Source organism: Gossypium arboreum, chromosome 9, assembly GCF_025698485.1.
Source record: "Gossypium arboreum isolate Shixiya-1 chromosome 9, ASM2569848v2, whole genome shotgun sequence".
Classification (NCBI taxonomy): domain Eukaryota; kingdom Viridiplantae; phylum Streptophyta; class Magnoliopsida; order Malvales; family Malvaceae; genus Gossypium; species Gossypium arboreum.
The window spans coordinates 82,919,368-82,937,971 of record NC_069078.1 but is presented as its reverse complement, the minus strand read 5'-3'; the positions used below and the strand labels follow the sequence as shown (position 1 = coordinate 82,937,971).

General features: G+C 33.2%; 4 protein-coding genes across 6 annotated transcripts; all 4 read left to right on the top strand.

The window, feature by feature from the left end:
- Positions 1–220: 220 nt before the first annotated feature.
- On the top strand, positions 221–2,261 carry LOC108478664 (uncharacterized). Its single transcript, XM_017781136.2, has 4 exons — positions 221–641; positions 794–1,112; positions 1,801–1,859; positions 1,934–2,261. Exons 1-4 carry the CDS (start codon positions 452–454, stop codon positions 1,966–1,968), a joined length of 603 nt encoding a protein of 200 aa, XP_017636625.1. The 5' UTR covers positions 221–451; the 3' UTR covers positions 1,969–2,261.
- Positions 2,262–7,279: 5,018 nt separating this feature from the next.
- LOC108479948 (uncharacterized) lies at positions 7,280–10,617 on the top strand. 3 transcript variants are annotated; one of them, XM_017782820.2, is made up of 4 exons: positions 7,280–7,450; positions 7,936–7,976; positions 8,121–9,752; positions 9,945–10,617. In XM_017782820.2, coding segments are annotated over exons 2-4 (2,037 nt in total). In that variant the 5' UTR covers positions 7,280–7,450; positions 7,936–7,975; the 3' UTR covers positions 10,349–10,617. The 3 variants fall into 3 exon arrangements, with proteins under 3 accessions (XP_017638309.1, XP_017638311.1, XP_017638308.1); XM_017782822.2 differs by lacking the exon at positions 7,280–7,450 and adding an exon at positions 7,472–7,657; XM_017782819.2 differs by lacking the exons at positions 7,280–7,450; positions 7,936–7,976 and having other exon boundaries at positions 8,075–9,752.
- Positions 10,618–11,140: 523 nt separating this feature from the next.
- On the top strand, positions 11,141–13,393 carry LOC108478334 (uncharacterized). Its single transcript, XM_017780786.2, has 5 exons — positions 11,141–11,485; positions 11,570–11,622; positions 11,707–11,871; positions 12,037–12,138; positions 12,918–13,393. The coding sequence occupies exons 1-5, from the start codon at positions 11,344–11,346 to the stop codon at positions 13,056–13,058; spliced, it is 603 nt and encodes a 200-aa protein (XP_017636275.1). The 5' UTR covers positions 11,141–11,343; the 3' UTR covers positions 13,059–13,393.
- Positions 13,394–14,605: 1,212 nt separating this feature from the next.
- Positions 14,606–18,480, top strand: LOC108476675 (uncharacterized). Its single transcript, XM_017778945.2, has 3 exons — positions 14,606–17,057; positions 17,224–17,415; positions 17,633–18,480. The coding sequence occupies exons 1-3, from the start codon at positions 14,839–14,841 to the stop codon at positions 18,204–18,206; spliced, it is 2,985 nt and encodes a 994-aa protein (XP_017634434.1). The 5' UTR covers positions 14,606–14,838; the 3' UTR covers positions 18,207–18,480.
- Positions 18,481–18,604: the final 124 nt, after the last annotated feature.

Genomic DNA, 18,604 nt, shown 5'->3' with positions numbered 1-18,604 from the left:
ATTTAAACATGATGTTAATTCGGATATGTCTTAGATTTATTTTTAATAAATATTGAATCCTTCATAATTTAGTCCCAACTTTCAAATACAGTTGTGAATGGGTTCATTTATCCGGTTCAGCAGCGTTTCGCATTAAAATATTTTGATTTCTTGATCCGAATTAATGTTTATTTAATAAATAATTTTATTTAATTTATAAATATATAAATATGAACAGAATATTATTTTAAATAATGATACGATCTTTAGGTCAATCTCTCTTGAATTTGATAAGAAAATTTATTTAATTTTTTTAGATAATCAATCAATTTAATACTTTTAATAGAGTAACTTGAATTAGAATGATGATTACAAGTTAACGTGCATCGAGCGCTATTTGGCTCTCTTTTCTCTGTATTTTTTTTGCTTTCCCGCAAAAGCCAAAGCCTAACAGCGTCCGTCGGTTCCAACGATGAGTCGATACAGGGCACAACAGCAAGCCTCTGTCGACGAACCGGAGCCCAACCCCCAGGGCGAAGACCATGTACCTGACGACGAACAGCAAGATGAAAACGATAAGGATTCGCAACCATCAGAACCCAAAGGAGACTACTTGAATGTCGCTTCCCGCCCCTTCTTAATGAAGATCTTGCAAAAACAAGGTTACCCATTCCTCACCCTTTTGTTAATTTCCATCGAAACGATTTCATATATATATATATATTAAAAAAAGTGGTCTTTCTTTGCAATATTATATGCAGTTTACTTGCAAAGAATGAAAAGATCGCCTTATAATTGCGAATTTTACGTGTAGGTGACAGTAAAGTTTTGTTTGCGGATAAAGTGTTGAAGTTCACTGCATCAGGGAAAATGAAACGACGGAATCTTATAATCACTGATTTCGCCGTTTATATTGTTGATCCTGAAACCGATGGGCTTAAACGCCGGATAGCTTTAGCAGCCGTAGATAAGATGTGTCTGAGCGATTTAAACGATAACTTCTTCTCCATTATCATTCCAACCGAGTATGATTTACTAATGGCTAGTACTCGCAAAACTGAAATTGCTACTTGCTTATTTGAAGCTATCAAAACTAGTGCTCAATATGAACTTGAGGTCTCTTTTTCCAGTAGGTAATATATGTTTTCAACTCACATTGGTTTTCATATCTGTTCCGTTGCTTTGATTAAATTGTTAATTTTGATTTGAACACTGTGTAGGCTTTTCTTCAATTAGATTTTTAAATGTTAGTAATTCCAACCACATTGTTAACAATGTTTGTCTCTGCTTTTCTCAGAGTCACGCGAGTATTGCATACCGGTATGTATCCTACATGGGGTATGCTCAAATTTTCTAAGCTTGTTTAAATAACTCAAACACATCTTATCTATGGCTTAGAAAAAGCTTAGAAAATTTGAGCATACCCCATGTAGGACACATACCGGTACGCAACACTCGTATGGCTCTGAGAAAAGTAGAGACATGCATTCTTAACAATGTGGTTGAAATTACCAACATTTAAAATGTGAATTTGTATGCAAATGTTTCATGTATATTGACCAAGAAGCTTTGTTCCCTGAACTCAGAGGTGAGTATTGGATACGGGTATCCACTTGACAAGGTTCTGGTCTAAAAACTTTGAAAGAATCATTATATATCTGCTATAGTTTTGCTTGTAGATAGTGTTTGCCATCAAATCTCAATGATAATCAATGTTAGTTTAGTTGCTAGAAGGCTGATAATTGCATCATTAGTCTTGCGTCCGATCTGCTTCTGTTTATGTAAACTTTGTAATGATTGATCTTTTCTGTCATTTATTAGCTTTGAATATAATGCTACTGCCGATCTCGTAAAGGAAATTCAGTTCGAGGAAGTTGAAGGTATGCACTTTTAACACCTGTGTTATTTGAGTCTTATGTGTTAGCCAAAACATGATTAATTATGTAAACTGCAGGGGGTGTTAGAACTAGAATTCTGATGAAAAAATAGTGAGTTGGCAACTTGTATTTTTCTCGACTGAGAGACCTTGCGGGGAATTGCAACTTTTTTTCGGTGTTTTCTGCGTGGTTCTGCTTGCCTTGGAGACTAACCCCGAAAATATGTAACCTTATTCTTTTACACATTAATATACTATTTAGCACTGAAGCTTTGGAGTTGATTTCCTCCTCTCTTTTTTTCCTCCTCTTTTTGCTCAAGAGGGACGCCCCAAAGTTTGAGCTTAAGAAGATGAGGGTTTTTAGTATGGTTAATGACAGTAAATCAAGTTTTTTTTTCCATTAGAAGCCGATGAGTCTTCTAGTACTACTACTCTGTTAGATTTACTTTGTTATCATATTGGCAAAGTGTGTTTAAAGGGGGGCGTTTGAATCTCATGGTACCAGCAGGAATCTAAAGATTATGTCATTAGATTACTACATTTGATTTCTCATGTTTTAAACATTGACAATATAAAGGATCCTTTTGGATCATGAAATGTAAAGAACATTTGTTTCAACAAACATTCCCTTTTGGTATCAGAGTTAATATTTAGTAATATAGGGAAATTTTTTTTAGGTATTTTACATTTTTTTGGTGATTTGAAATTTGTGATGATGTTACTCATTTTAATGATTTAATCCATTTCATTAAAATGAAAAAGAAATACAAGTGAATCAGACTTTTCAAGTTTCACATATATTTTATTTAGTTTTTTTTATCCAGGTGCATATGTATCAATTTTAATATTTTATATGTTTTAGTAAAAAATTATTATAAAATTTGTAACATTTTAATAATACTTGTCGTAACCATTTGTTGGAAAACGGGAATCGACTTGGATCTTGAGAATGAAAACAAAAAAAACTGGAGTCGCCACCGATTTTTTTTGATGAGGTGTGATCGGGTCACCTTTGATTAATCATTTTAATAAAGTTTAAGATTTACTAAAACGATGATTTTTGGTCTGCGAAAATCCAAAAAATGAGTTCGGGAGTCGGTTACGCACGAGGAAGGATTAGCACCCTCGATACGCCCAAAATTGGTACCTAGTTGATTAATTAGTGTCTTAGTGTCGAAAATTTAAAAACTTGAAACAATTTTGAAATACGATCCTTCTTTTAAAAAAAAAGCTCAAGTGTTAAAGACCTTCTCGTCTCAAGATATGAAATGTCACATCTAGTAAGTTAGGACACGACATCTTGAATTTTTGAAAGCGAGCTTGCCTTTTATATAAAATTTGCGTATTTTACTTTATTAAAAGAGTATTCGATTATTTAGAATAAACGAGAGAAATCGAAACCCAGTAAGTTAGGGTATGTTTTCTCGAATTCTCAAATGCCGAATATCGCCTTTATTTAAAACAAATTCTTATTTCGAGGTGACAGAATGTCATACCCAGTAAGTTAGGGCACAACACTTCGCATCTTCAAGAATAAGCATTTTTCAGACTCGCATCGTAATTTAAAAGAATATTCCGTTATTTAGGTTAAATGAGAAAAATCGAAACCCAGTAAGTTAGAGCACGATTATCTCGAATTACCTAATACCGGAAATCGCTTTTATGAAAGAATTATTTTAATATATTGAGTAAAAAATGTGATTTATAATAAAACATAAATGCTATGGTATTAATATGTATAACGACATAATGCTAGGTGTAATAGCGTCAAAAAAACAATTATAAAAGATGAAACCATAGTGAAGCTTAGAAATATGTAAATGTAAACACATACGTGAGGAAAAATGAAATAATCGAACACATAGCGAATAAATAAATAAACAAATGTAAAAATGGTAAAATGAAATGACAATGGTAATGATAATAATGATAAAAAGTATATACATATATGTATTTAGGTACATACATAATAATAGAAGTAATAAGAAATATATAAAAGAAATACATACATAATAATAATGATATAATATTAAAGGATACGTATCGTAGTATATAAAATGTATACATAATAAAATTATATAGTATATATATATATGCGTTAGTGATAATAATGATAATACAAATAATGGATGATTCAAAGTTTAAAATAATTTATAAAAGATGCAAATAAATAGGTGATGAAATGATAATAATAATAAGAGTAATGGTATATATAAGCAAAATAGGTGCGTCAAAATATACATATATGTGTATATACTAAATTAAAATAGTAGCATATAAGTGATTGCAAAAGAAAAAAATGTAATAATAATAATGTTAAAATACAAAAAGTAAATATAATATGATAGTAAATAAGTAATTAAAATAATACTATACACATAAAGAAATGTATATTCGTACACATGCAATAAAGTATATATATTAATAGAATAATAATAACCATGTAAGTGATAATAATAATAATGGTAATAATATTTAAAATATATGTATATGAATAATAATAAAAGGCATGTATATATATAATAATAATAATAATAATAACAATTAATATAATAATAAATAATGCTACGAAAGAGAAAATAAGGTAAAAATAATATAAAAATTAGATTAAATCTAAAAAGGATCAAATCCGAAATTAAAATAGAGTTTTGGGCTTAATTGAAAGGAAATATAAAAGAGGGGACCTATTTGAATACGCGTATGCGACTACAGAGGGCCAAAAGGAAATTTTTCCAAGTCCTTAAAAGCAGCGTCCTTGAAGGAGGACCAAATCGCAAAGCGATAAACTTGAGGCTAATTTAAAAGAAATGAAAACTTGATTGCAAAAGCGTGTGAAAAGCGGAAGGATCGCGTAATTAGACCATCGAACGAAAACACGTGGATCCTGTGGTGGGGACGGGTCGGGTCTTGGTCGCGCCTAAACGCGCCGTTACAGGTTTAAAATGGCGGGCAAAACGCACCGCTTTGCTTACCGATATAAGACATTTATTTTTTATTTTTCATTTCTCTCTCTTCTCCTAAAAAAAACAAATCCTCTCCCCTCTCTCGGTCTGTGGCCCGAAGCCGTGAGGTGCTGTGCCGAAGCCTTGCGGGTAGCCTGTCCTCGGCCACCGTGACACGGTGGCGGAAATCGCCGTAGGTAGATTTTTCCCTCTCTTTTTTTGTATTTTTATTTATTGAATATATGTGTTGTTTTGTTAAAATGGGGATAATATATGTAAATAAATTCGAAAAGAAAAAAAGAAAATAGACCTTAGGCTTGCTGTTTTTGGTTCTCCGATCTTTGATATGAGGGTATTCCCTGCTTTTGATGTTGCTAAAGTCTCTATTTTTTTTGAAATCGAATATTGTTTGCTTTTATTTCTAAAAGAATCCGAATGTCCCCCCTTACAAAGGTTTTGATTTTCCTCTTTTATAGCCATTTACATGTTTATTTACCATTTTTTTTCTTCTTTGTATGGCGGATAAAGCGGCGGTGGTAGTGCCACTAGCATGAGGCGATGGTTGGAGTTAGGAGACCCTAGGTGCGGTGCACCTAGGGTTTGAAACTTTTGTTATTTTGCTTTGGGCCACATTATTTTGGGTTGTAATGGGTTTTGGACCCAAAAATTGGGCTTGTACAACTATGTTTAAGAAATTAAAATAAATAATCTAAAATTTTAATTTTTAAAATTATGATAGTTTATATTGTTGTAGATAAAATTAAGAACAAAAACTAATATTTAAAATCAACTTAAATTAATTTATGATATTTTATTAAAATAATTGATTTTTAAAAAAAACTAATTATGTCCCTATTTCATAGATGTTGTTTCAAAAATTATTATAAATTTAATTTTAAAAAATTTAATAATTAATTAACATGTGCGATAGCTTGAAAAGGTATCGCATTTCAATTAAAACCACAAAATATTTTAAATTATATTAGAAATCTTACCACATATTTATACGTGTGAAAATCACAAATTTTAAACACGAATTTGGTGAGAGAAAATATTTGATATTAAACGTTATTTTTAAAATATTTTAGAATTATTATTGGTGTAATGATAAATAGTTTATTTATAAATCCATTAAACACGAGTTCAATCCTTAAATATGTTAATTTTAATTTTTTAATTTTAAAACTATATAAAAGTATGAGAAAACAAAAGAGCTATCAAAATAATAATAGTAGTCATTTAATAAAATAATATATTAATCATTTTCTAACCGAGTTGGTACCATCACACTAACTCATTCAGGGTTTTATTAATAGTAAGTATAGATGTACAATAAATGGAGATAATAACTTGTGCATATTAAAATAAAATTGTCTAAAATATATTAAAATGAAGTTTTGGTTGAGTGTATGCTTGTGGAAACAACATATTTAAAAGTTAACAACATTATTAATACTATAAATCCTGTCACACGTGCATGCGTGTGGAATCAACAAATTTAAAATTAACTTTTTAAATTTACTTAAGAATTATTATTGGTGTAGTGGTAAATGATTTATTTATAACTCAATTAAATATGGGTTTAATACCTAAATATACTAGTTTTTAGGTTTTTTATTGTTTTAAATCCACATAAAAGTATAAAAAGATAAAATACCCATCAAAACAATAATTGCAATCATTTAATAAAAAATATAGTAGTAATTTTCTAAGTTAGCACTCAATTAACCCATAACACCAACTCAATAAAAGATTTTATATATTACAACCCGTATAAATATTATATATTCCAATGTATGCTCATATAAATATGTAGAATGTTACAAACTATGCTCATATAATTTTATTTAAATAAATATTTGAAATAATCATTTATAATGCTCATTTTATTTTATGATGAATATGCTATTAAATAGATTTAGTTCTACACTATTTATTGTAATATATTTAAATAAATATGTAGATATATCAAAATATAATCAGCATTATATACGATTTGTATAATGTATTTAAATAAAACTTATTTTTAAACAAAATCTATATATTTCAAATAACAATTTCCATTTAAAATTGAATTTTGTAATGCATCAAGATAAACTCGTGTTTAAATTATTGTACTTAAATTATTTAAATTTATTTAATAGATACAAATAAAAAATTCAAACAGAAAATAAAAACATTGCGACACATGGCACAATATGAGCTTATGTAACTTGTTATATGATTCTATCATTAAATATATGTCAATAAAAGACAATATTTTAGATTGATTTAATAGAAATATTAGATGATTTTCATGCATAATAGATACAATAATTTTAATAAATTCAACTGATAAAATATTAAGCCCTCCCTTAGAAAATAAGAGAAGAAACGACGTCGTGCGGGCAATTTGATTGGTCCAAATTTAAAAAAGAATCCGCGATATCTCGCCCAAAAAGAAAAAAGTTTTAAGAAAGGGAAAACGAGAAGAAATTAAAATATTAGAGAGACAAGATTAAAGATAAAACCACCAAAAGTCCAAAAGAAACATCGAGAGAAAGATTGGAGTGACAAAAACCCTAAACTCCAAAATATCGCGATATAAATAATTAAACTTCCAGATCTGCCATCTCCGTTTATCTCTCCGTCGAAAAGACCAATCTCTCTCTGTGTAAGATCCTTAAATCTCTCGATAATTTCTCTTTCCTTTTCTATGCTCACTTCCGAGTTCCGATTTAGTTTAATTTTACTTTTTCTTTTTGCATCTTTAAAATAACTACAACATTTTCTCGCCTCTTTTTTTTCCTTCGATATTTCGAAATCGATTTTAGTGGATTTTGGTTTTGAAGTGCTGCATTTGGTTGCTGAGAAAATGGAGGTAAATGAGAGGAGGAAATTTCGAATTTCAGAATTTAGAGCTTTCCAGCTGAGGTCTTCTCTGTTTTGGTGGAACAAAAAAAGATTTTTGAAGCTCCTTTTTTTTTTTTTTGGGGATTCACTCTTCAGAGCTGATGATACAACAATAATTCTTCAAAGGAAATCAACATGTCATCAGCAATTCAAATTTGCTTTATTTGAAAGAAAATTTTGATCATCTAATGTTTGATGAGCTAGTACTTAACATGAATTTTCTTTTGAATTTGCTTTCTTTTGTAGGTCAAATTGAAGAACTTAAAAGTCGTTTCCCACCATTATCAGTAAGTTCAACTTTTCGTTTTTTTTTTTTGGACTTCTACATTTGTATGAACTTGTTGGAATGAAATAATTTGCTTCATTTATAAATTATAGTTATAAAAGTCAGTAATTTACGATGATTATGTACTGTTCAATTTTTCTGGCAGTGGTTCGGGAAAGAGATGTGTGTTGGGAATATGCTGAGAAATTAGATGGAAATAAAGTTAGGTGCAAATTTTGTCTTAGGGTTTTGAATGGTGGAATCAGTAGGTTAAAGCATCATCTATCTCGTCTTCCAAGTAAAGGTGTAAACCCTTGTAATAAAGTTCGAGATGATGTTACTGATAGGGTTCGAGCTATAATATCGTCCAAAGAGGATATTAAAGAAATACCTAGTGTTAAGAAGCAGAAGATAGCTGAAGTGAGGGCTCCTGGGAATATGTCTACTGGTAGTAAAATTAGTCCTTTAGAGACACTCTCTCCTGCTGCAAAAGTTTTCCCTACCGTCCTATCCATTGCTGCTTCGACATTGAGTGACCAGGAAACTGTGGAGAGAAGCATTGCTTTGTTCTTTTTTGAGAATAAGTTGGATTTTAGCGTGGCTCGTTCTTCGTCATATCAAGCAATGATTGATGCGGTTGGAAAGTTTGGTCCTGGATTGATAGCTCCATCTGTGGAAACCTTGAAGACAACATGGTTGAAAAGGATCAAGTCTGAAGTGACTTTACATTTGAAAGATGCGGAGAAAGAATGGGCCACGACTGGATGTACCATCATTGCAGACACATGGACTGACAATAAATCTAAAGCTTTAATCAACTTCTTAGTTTCATCCCCTTCGAGGACCTTTTTCCACAAGTCTGTAGATGCATCCTCATATTTTAAGAACACAAAGTGCCTTGCTGATTTATTTGATTCCGTTATTCAAGATTTTGGCCAGGAAAATGTTGTGCAAATTATCATGGATAGTAGTTTCAACTACACTGGTATTTCAAGCCATATCTTGCAGAATTATGGAACCATTTTTTTATCTCCTTGTGCATCTCAATGTTTGAATCTAATCTTGGAAGAATTTTCTAGGGTAGATTGGGTGAACAGATGTATCTTACAAGCACAAACAGTATCCAAGTTTCTATACAACAATGCATCAATGCTTGACTTAATGAAGAAGTTCACTGGGGGACAGGAGCTCATAAGAACCGGAATAACAAAGTCTGTATCATGCTTTCTATCGTTGCAATCAACGTTGAAACAGAGGTCGAGATTGAAGCATATGTTCAATAGTCCTGAATATTCAACTAACTCCTCGTATGCAAATAAACCGCAGAGCATTTCTTGTATTGCCATTGTTGAGGATAATGACTTTTGGAGAGCAGTAGAAGAATGCGTGGCAATATCTGAGCCCTTTTTGAAGGTGTTGAGGGAAGTATCTGGAGGGAAACCTGCTGTCGGTTCTATATATGAACTAATGACTAGAGCCAAGGAATCGATAAGGACATACTATATCATGGATGAGAGTAAGTGCAAGACATTTTTGGACATAGTTGACAGACAATGGAGGGACCAACTTCATTCGCCTTTACATTCAGCTGGGGCCTTTTTAAATCCTAGCATCCAGTATAATCCGGAAGTAAAATTTCTAGGATCTATAAAAGAAGACTTCTTTAAAGTTCTGGAGAAACTACTTCCCACACCTGAGTTAAGACGTGACATCACCAATCAAATTTTTACTTTTACAAGGGCAAAGGGGATGTTTGCATGTAATCTAGCAATGGAGGCACGAGATACGGTTTCTCCTGGTATGTATGCAGTTTTATACTCACTTTTTGGGTGTAACGTGTGTGTGAGCAGCCCCCAGTATTTTGCTATTTCATTGCACTTCAAATTTTCCTCCTTTCCAAGGAAGTTGAAGCAGTTCACTTATTGAAATACATCTATTGAATGAAATAGTAGCTTAGATTGGTTACCATGTCTACGTTTATCTGTTGTAGGACTCTGGTGGGAGCAATTCGGGGACTCAGCACCAGTGTTGCAACGGGTTGCAATTAGAATTCTTAGTCAAGTTTGCAGCACTTTTACGTTCGAGAGGCATTGGAGCACGTTCCAACAGATTCATACAGAAAAACGGAATAAGATTGACAAGGAAACATTGACTGATGTTGTGTATATTAACTACAACCTCAAGTTAGCAAGAGAGATGAAAACAATGCCGACGGACTCCGACCCCATTCAGTTTGATGACATTGATATGACCTCTGAATGGGTAGAGGAAAGCGAAAATCCAAGCCCAACACAGTGGCTTGATCGGTTTGGTTCTGCTCTGGATGGGGGCGACTTGAACACACGACAGTTCAGCGCTGCCATGTTCGGAAATGACCATATCTTTGGCTTGTGACTTGTCTAGGCAAGTCACTGTAAGGCCTTATGTTGTGATAGAATGATATTAGCATTCATGTTCATAGTTAGTTCAGTTTAAATTGTTGAAATCTATAGCGGCCTTGTATCAATGGCGCTGTATAATTTAACGGTGTTAATGTATGGATGAAATCTGATTCAAATGTCTCAAATTCAGCAGGTTTTGATTGCTTAGAAGAGCCCTGCCTTGGGCAGGCTCGCTGCTAATAAGGTGATTAGATCAAAGTAATATTTCATTTTTAGAGTAAATCTTTTAGAGAGAGAATTTTTTGGATTTTGAGTCCATGCTTTTTGGTTTTTATAATTTCGAATGTCACAACTTGGTCTCTAAATTCATACTAGTATTATTAGCACTTTTTTATTCTTGTAAGCAAGTGTCATTTTGGGTGATACTGTTAGGCATACGTGTTTTCGAGTTTAGTTTATAAAACTTGAATTTGGTTCTACAATGACTTAAATTCGGGCATCTTGTATATAATCTTGATCATTACAAGTAAAAGAGAGGGTGAAGGTTGGATTTAAACACTCCAAACAGGTCTCCACAAACATATATTTAAATAACTTTTGGGTTTTTTATAATTTTTTTATTAAGATCCATGGAAATTAATATTTTTGGATTTTGCCGTTTAATGTTACTCACGATTTAAATTAATATTTTATTTTAATTTTATAATATTGGATATGAGTTATTATTATTTGTTTAAAACGTACACATGATATTTTAAATAAATGACTTTCACATGTATAAAACTTCTTGTATTAGATATTAGCTTACGTAATACATCCCCAAAGAGGAGTATATTTATTTTTTTAAAATTTAACAATCTATCAATCAATCCGTATTATTCCGCCAAACAATAGTTGGATTTTGCCTAATTCCTTCATCTTTCTTCTCAAGTCTTAAAACTCTACTTCCCTTGCGAATTACGATTTCAGGAACAGAACAGGTTCACCGTAAGAAGTCGCAATTTCCCGATGTATCGGCAACAACTGACTTCAACGCCGTCGTCTTCTAGCCGTCCGATGTACAGACCTTCGATATACCCGAACGTTGGTCAACCTGGTCACACCGTAGTCCCTCCCGCACCCCGGACCTCCTCTTCTCCTTCCTCTTCCGGTAAATTCTCTTACCTCAAAAAAAAAAAAAAAACTTTTATTATTCATTTTTATATTTGTTTGTTTTGATTTTTATTTATGGCAGCCGGATTGGGCATTAGAGTTGTTTTGAAACCAGATTATCGAATTACTCCTCCGGTACTTCCTTTTTCCGGTTTTAATTAGAGGAATAAGTTAAGCTGTCAGAGCTATCCGGTTAATTATTACTGTTCTCTTTTGCAGCCTCAGTTTTCGCCGCAAGTTGGGGATATTCGTCGAAGCAATTTCCAGTTTGATTTCGAGTTTGAGAGGAAAATCTTGGCTCAACCAGATGCGGAATTCATGAATTTGAGCCAACTTGACTTGGAAAATCATCGTTCGGAACCTACCCAATCAACTCCTTCCTCCGTACGTTTCTTCTTATTTCAGATACAGTTTTAGACTTCCTTTGAATCTTCCATTGACATTTTAACTTGTTTGTTCCTTGCTTTATTTACTTTGAGCTACTGGAATTTTGTTTTGACTAAACCAGTATATTATCTTTGAAAGGATTTAAATCATTTGAATGTGCAGGGTGTAAATTCGGATTCTGTGTTAAACAAATACATTGCCTCTGGTCTCAGCCAAGACGCTGTCATCATCGCTGTTGCAAATTATGGAGACAGTCCAACCAAGGTATGTTAACTATTCATCCGAAGAGTTATAACACCTGAACCTGATGATTGTACTTGTAAACATTGTGTATGGATTAATTATTGTCCTAACATAGAGCTTTGTTGAAGCATTTCTTTCTTGTGATGTAATTTTCTGTAAATGTAAGTAGGATTTGATTTCATTCTTCTAATATAGCATGCTATGGTTTTACTTATGTTTTATGTCCTGTCTACCCGCTTTTCCTTGATTAGCAGGCGCAGAACAAGAGAGTAATTCTGGTTAGTTGCATTTGCATGCTAGAATCCCTTCCAGTTGTTTAGTGAAGCAGTCCTTTTTTGTGATGTAATAATATGAAAACACCTTAATGTCTTCTGGCATAGCATGTTATAATCCGTGTGCTTGAGATCAAGACTCTTCTCTTCCTGCATTATCTTGATTAGTAGACGCTAAATATTACAGTAATTTTGGTTTAATTGCATGCTAGAATTCCTTCCAGTTATTTAGTTAAGCACTCCTTTCTTGTGATGTAATAATATGAAAATGTAGTTTGGATTTTGATTGCCACCACAACCTTAATGTCTACAAGTATAGCATGTTATGATGCACCGAATTTTTTATGCTTACGATTGAGGCTCTTTTCTCTACCTGCATTTTCTTGATTAGCAGACGCCAAACATTACAGTAATTTTGGTTTAATTGCATGCTAGAATTCCTTCCAATTATTTAGTTAAGAACATGACAGTAAGTTGATTAAATAATGTATTTTGCTGGTTATTTATTTTTCGTCTTTGGTTCTTTAGGTTCGGGAATTTGTCAATGGTTACAACCTACTGCGAGAAATGGGGTTCTCAGCAAACAACGTCGCTGATGCTTTGCTCGTGTATGACAATGATACTGACAAAGCATTGGCACATTTCCTGAACAGCTCATCACGAGGATGATATAAACTAGACACAGTATAGTTTTTATATGAAGAAAAACTGGGAATTATAATTTGATACCAATATTTTGCATTTTTCTTTTTCTTTTTCTTTCTGCTTTGAAACAGATTATACATATGGTCATTCTAGGATACTTGTAGCGAAAGAAAGTATTACCATGTTGTGTGTATGGACTTAAGTGCTTCTCAATACCATTGTTCTGTAGGATTGGAGCCCGAGCAACTCTGTCATGTTGTTACATTGGTTATGACAGTGGCCTTCATGTTCCGGTCTCTCAAATGGCCATCATCAGTTTCAAAAATAATTTTAATATATTTGTATATACTCGTCAATAATTTTCAGTGTAAGAATAATTAATTTCAAAAATAGAAAATATAAATACCTAGCATATTTAATAGATTATTAGATTAACCATTTTATTCTTTATTTTTCATTAAATTAATAAAAATGCTCATCATTTTCTTTTAAATATTAAAACCTTTAATTTGAATTTATCTTAGTCCTTAATTTTTATTTAATATAAATTAGTTTATTTGAAATAATAAATTGTTTATATTCATTGAGAAAGATAAATGTGATATAATAAGTCTTTATACTTTTCACATATTTGAAATTTAATCTTCCTACTTTTATTTCAAAGAGTTTGATTTCTTTATTTTTGAATTAAAAATGTAAGTTTAATTGTTAATATCATTAAAATTCTCATGTTAAATACATGTTCAATACTATGCTATTTTTTGTTATAGGGCTAAGCTAATAAGAGTAGGTTTTTTTTTTTTTTAATTTTCCACCAGTAAATTTAACTAAAGAAATTTAACAATGTTATTAATTGGGTCTAAATTTTGAAATATGAAAAGTAGATGGGCTAAATTCTTGAAATATAAGTACGGAGATTAAATTCTAAATATATAAAAGTATAGGAATTTATATTTTAACCTTTATCTTTTATCTTATTTTATTTTTTAATTAAACTACACTCAAGGTTACTAAATTATTAATAAGTTTACGTTTTAATTGCTTTACTTCAAAAGGTTACTAAATGACCATTAAAAAAGTTTTCATTTAAGTCATTAGGTTGTTAAAATCGTTGTTGTATATGGCTTCTCTATTTTCAATCTTTGCACCAATTAAAAACTCTCATTCCTCTTCTTTTCCACAATTTAATTTTTTTTTTATGAAATAGTTTTGAAAATCACTAATTTACGAATCAAAACCTAAACAATTTTCTTCTTTAATCTCCAACACTGACTACTAGGTTGATTTGAATTTAAGGAATATTCTTTTACTCGTTGATTATTATTTATCTATTCCAATCATTGAATTGTTGCTTGGAGCTTGTTAAATGGACTTTTCTAAAAAAATAAACTTAACAGCTCATTGATTTAAATAAAAACTCTCGCATAATTTAATAACTTAAATAAAAAGTTTTAAATAGCTTAATAATCATTTGTATCTTTTTGAAGTTGAATAACTAAACCGTAAATTTACTAATAGCTTAGTGAACTTTGTAGTTTTACTTATATTTTTTTTGTGTTTTGCCGCCACTTCCCACTTCCCGCCAACAAATACGAAAGGTAAAGCCTAAAACGAAGTCGTTCAAAGTGTATTTGTGCTTTTGATCTCTTCTTCTTCTAACTTCAATTTTTTATTTTTATTTTTATACATTTTCTTACCCTTTTCTCTACCTTTCTCCATTGTCTGTGCAATCAAACTGTGGCTTGATTTGTGTCTATTTATTTTCAACTAAATAAAAGCTTTGCAGTTTCTTCATTCTTCATCAATGGCGGCTGAAGCCATAGACCCATTCCCAAACTACAGGAAAACCCAACGCATTGTTCTCCTAATAGACTTAAATCCACTTCTCCATCTCCAAGACCCAAATCCCTATCTCAAAACCCTCATTTCTTCCTCCAAAACACTTCTCTCCTTCCCTCCTTTATCCTCTTCTCTCTTCTCTTTCAAACCCTTCTTTTCCTCTCTGTCCCCTCTCCTTTCCTCCTCCAAACTCCCATTTCCTTCCTCTTCTCTCTCTTTCAATCACTCAGATTCCACCCTCCACTCCCTCACTCATTTCCTCACTTCTCTCCCCACCATAATTAACAAAGCCTCCTTCCCTTTGGATCCTTCTCGGGCTTTAAATCTCGCCGCCTCATTGCGCCAGCTCGTGCATGACTACGCCTGGGACCCACTAATCCCCGATCCAGTCGTCGGTACGATGTCCAACTCTGGTAACTCCGTTTTGATTAGGTCTAATTTGGTAATTTTGTTATCTCCGGTTCATAGGGACCTGAATTGGGTACGTGAATTCTTTGACGTGGAAGTGGATCATAAATGTTTGAATGATTTAGGTTCTTTTGTTAAGCAGTTTTCTGGGGTTTTCGGGAGTGTCAATGATGCGCTTGTTTGTAGGGATATTCATTGTTGCTGGGTTGATTTAAAGTTTCAGCCTTGGGAAAATGGTGATTTAGAGAATTTGGGGTTTAAGTGTTTGGGGAATGGGATTAGGAGTTTAGGTTGGGGATTTTGTTCTTCGGATTCTATTGTTTTAGGTTCTGCCATTGTTCCTTTTGGTTTGATTTATCCCAACATTGCAGTCTCGTCGAACACTTCTCCTACCTTTGAGTTTAATGATGATTCTGGTAGAAAGAGAAACGCCCATTTAAGTCTTGAGATATTAGATGCCACTGGGAAACCATTAGAATGTAAGTGCTGTGAGCTTGAGTTTGTCAATTTCAAAATGTGTACCAGCAATCAACAAACGGGAGCTGATAACCAGAAGAATAGCTCCTTTTTGGATCAGTATTTGGGTGGAGTAACCAAAGTACGCGTTAGGGCGCTGAGGAGGTATGATGAGTGTGAGAAATTTGAGGGAAGCTTCTTGAATCCGATCATTGTTTGTAAATCCTTGGGAAAATCTGGGGAAGATAAAAAAGATGATTCAGGTGAGTTTTATGCTGATAGAGTTCTTCAAATACTTGCAAGGGATATGGGTGAACCATTGGCGAGAAAACCTGTTGGGATTTGGCTAATCTTCTTGAGTTTTCTTCATAGGGAAGGTTACTGGGCATTGGTATCTCTTTCGGATGGAAATTCTGATTTGCATACAGGAATCCTGAAGCCATTCACTGTTTTTTCAGCTATGATTTGTATAACCAGTGATGGGTTCTGCCCTAACAAGCTTTTAGAATCTAGAAAGGTTGATTCAGCAGCTGCAAAAAGAGATGATGAAAATTTGAGGCTCCATGTTGATTCAAAACACGCTCTTGTACTTTCAGATTCTCAATCTCAGTCCTCACCTTCCCACAAGTTTGCTGGAAAAAGGAAGAACAAAATAAAGTCACCCTTGCCTCATGACCTCACCTGGAGTGCCTTCTGCCAAGCAGCAGTCGAACATTTAGAGATAGATTTAGAAGCATGTTACTTTTCTAGGGCCTGTAAATTGAAGAAGTTAAAATTTCTAAAATGCTGGATGAAGCAGGTTCAAAAATGTGGTCATGTGAGTTTTAAGATACAAGAGAGTGCCAAGCCAGATCAGAATGCTAAAGAAGAAATCAATCGTAGACCAATCGAGTTGCCTCAAGATATTGAACAACTGGCATCTTATTCTGCATCAGCTGGAGAAGGTTGCTCGAGAGTTTTAGATGATGCTGGTAATGATTTTTGTTCAGGAACTTTAGAAAATTTCTTCGATAGTCTTCCTAATAAAATTAAACAAGGGCTAGAATCCGGAGAAGTAGAATTAGGAGCTTTTGCAGAACGGCTCGTGCGTTCATCTATTTATTGGTTATGTCAAAAGCATGAAATTGAAGGCATTTCAGAAAGTCAAACCTCTCTGGTGCAAACTATTGATGCTTGTGCTAGTAAAGCTGCTGTTGAACTAATCGAACTTTTATTGAGAGAGCCAAAGGACTTAGCTGCTGTGCATAAAAGGAGGGATCAATCCTCTCAGGCATCAGATTCAAGGTCTACTGAATCTGCTTCAGCTAATGTAGTTAGAGAGTATCCTTTTTGTCACCCTGCATATTCATGAGATGCACTATATCTTTATTTCACTTATAACAATAAGTTTTCTTTTCTTGATTCTATGCTTGCAATGGTTCTTCTTTTGCTTTTGTATAGTGAACAATTGGCTCTAAGCTCAGCAAATTTCCTTAACATGATGAAGATACGAATTGCAAATTTTGTTTCGTATGGAGATTCTTCAGTCTGAAGTTGGTGCAATTATTGAGGAGCCTATGAAGCAGAAATTTGTAAAACAAATTTGCTCGCTACTGGAGTCTATTCAGTGCCATCTTGATGGTGGCTTTTTTGGTGATTGGAGGCTTGACAAGTATGTGGAAAAAATCATAAAGAGCAGGTACACATTATATTACTCTGAATTTTCATTTTTCATTGTAGTACTTGTGTCTCTCACTCGTGTCCTATACATATTTGATAATGAGTATCGGTAAAAAAAAACCAAGGCTAAATAAATTCTCTCTTTCTAGAGAAGTTTTAAGCATATAACCATCGATAAATAAACTTTGGAACTTATTTGTTTTTTGGAAAGTAAATTTTGGAACATTTAATTTCAGGTATTATCTCTCTCTTGGAGATATTGTTGATAGAATCTATAGGAAGATGGACTTGTTACTGTTTGATGATGAGGATGAATTGCCAAATCATCTACTGAACAGCGAGGACAGTAACCGTTCCTGGAAAGAAAAACCTGAGGAAGATGTACACTCCAGAAATCATGAACCAGTTTCAATAGAAGAGGAGTCCCCCCAACTGCAGAAATACAATAACAAAAGAATTCTCCAAGTAATGAGGACCGAGGAGCATGAACTGAAACTGATTCAGGCTCAGGAGATGAGGGAGAGGGCTCGGCGCTTCTCATCTTTTACAAGTTGGATGCCAGATTTACAGAGAGTTTGGGCTCCAAAGCAGCCGAAGGCAATGAAATCCAAGTCAGATAATCTTCGGAAACTATCAAAAAGGAAGAGTCGCAGCAAGGCAAGCTATGACATGGTGTGTGAGACCCCAATGACAGAAAAGAAGCGGTCAAGCACCTGCAGAACCACCACCGATGACAAAGATGACTATGGAGACTGCAGAGCGCACCCTCATGGTCCTGTCTCAAAGGCTTTGTTCCAAGATGATATGTAATAAGAATAACGGTTTCTCACCAGCAGCTGACATAATGCCTTTTAACAAAGTAGAAGGAAGTTGCTTGGTGCCATGAATACACCATTTAACATTGCAAAATATTTAACCAGACTGGTTTGATCTTAATCAGTCTCTGATTGTTTGTGAAGTAGTTATAACTAGGTTGTCATTGTTCATATGGTTAATTTGATGTAAGCTTACAACTTTAAACGTTAAGTAAGATGCCCATTCTTTTTTCCCGCTTCTGAGGAATAAGAGTTTTTTCTTCTTCTTATTATTAGTAGTATTTTGTTTTGGGGATCTGACCAACATTCTCAAACCTTACCTCCTCTGACATCAATTCTCGTATAAGTCTGCCTAATTAGGAACCGCTGGGACCAAAAAGCTAGCATTTCAAA

Coding starts and splice junctions, on each gene's coding strand:
- LOC108478664 (XM_017781136.2), top strand. CDS start 452: ATGAGTCGATACAGGGCACAACAGCAAGCCTCTGTCGACGAACCGGAG. Junction 642..793: donor GAAGATCTTGCAAAAACAAG/GTTACCCATTCC, acceptor TTTTACGTGTAG/GTGACAGTAAAGTTTTGTTT. Junction 1,860..1,933: donor TCAGTTCGAGGAAGTTGAAG/GTATGCACTTTT, acceptor TGTAAACTGCAG/GGGGTGTTAGAACTAGAATT.
- LOC108479948 (XM_017782819.2), top strand. CDS start 8,090: ATGATTATGTACTGTTCAATTTTTCTGGCAGTGGTTCGGGAAAGAGAT. Junction 9,753..9,944: donor ACGAGATACGGTTTCTCCTG/GTATGTATGCAG, acceptor TATCTGTTGTAG/GACTCTGGTGGGAGCAATTC.
- LOC108478334 (XM_017780786.2), top strand. CDS start 11,344: ATGTATCGGCAACAACTGACTTCAACGCCGTCGTCTTCTAGCCGTCCG. Junction 11,486..11,569: donor CTCTTCTCCTTCCTCTTCCG/GTAAATTCTCTT, acceptor TATTTATGGCAG/CCGGATTGGGCATTAGAGTT. Junction 12,139..12,917: donor ATGGAGACAGTCCAACCAAG/GTATGTTAACTA, acceptor TTGGTTCTTTAG/GTTCGGGAATTTGTCAATGG.
- LOC108476675 (XM_017778945.2), top strand. CDS start 14,839: ATGGCGGCTGAAGCCATAGACCCATTCCCAAACTACAGGAAAACCCAA. Junction 17,058..17,223: donor TCAGCTAATGTAGTTAGAGA/GTATCCTTTTTG, acceptor AACATGATGAAG/ATACGAATTGCAAATTTTGT. Junction 17,416..17,632: donor GAAAAAATCATAAAGAGCAG/GTACACATTATA, acceptor ATTTAATTTCAG/GTATTATCTCTCTCTTGGAG.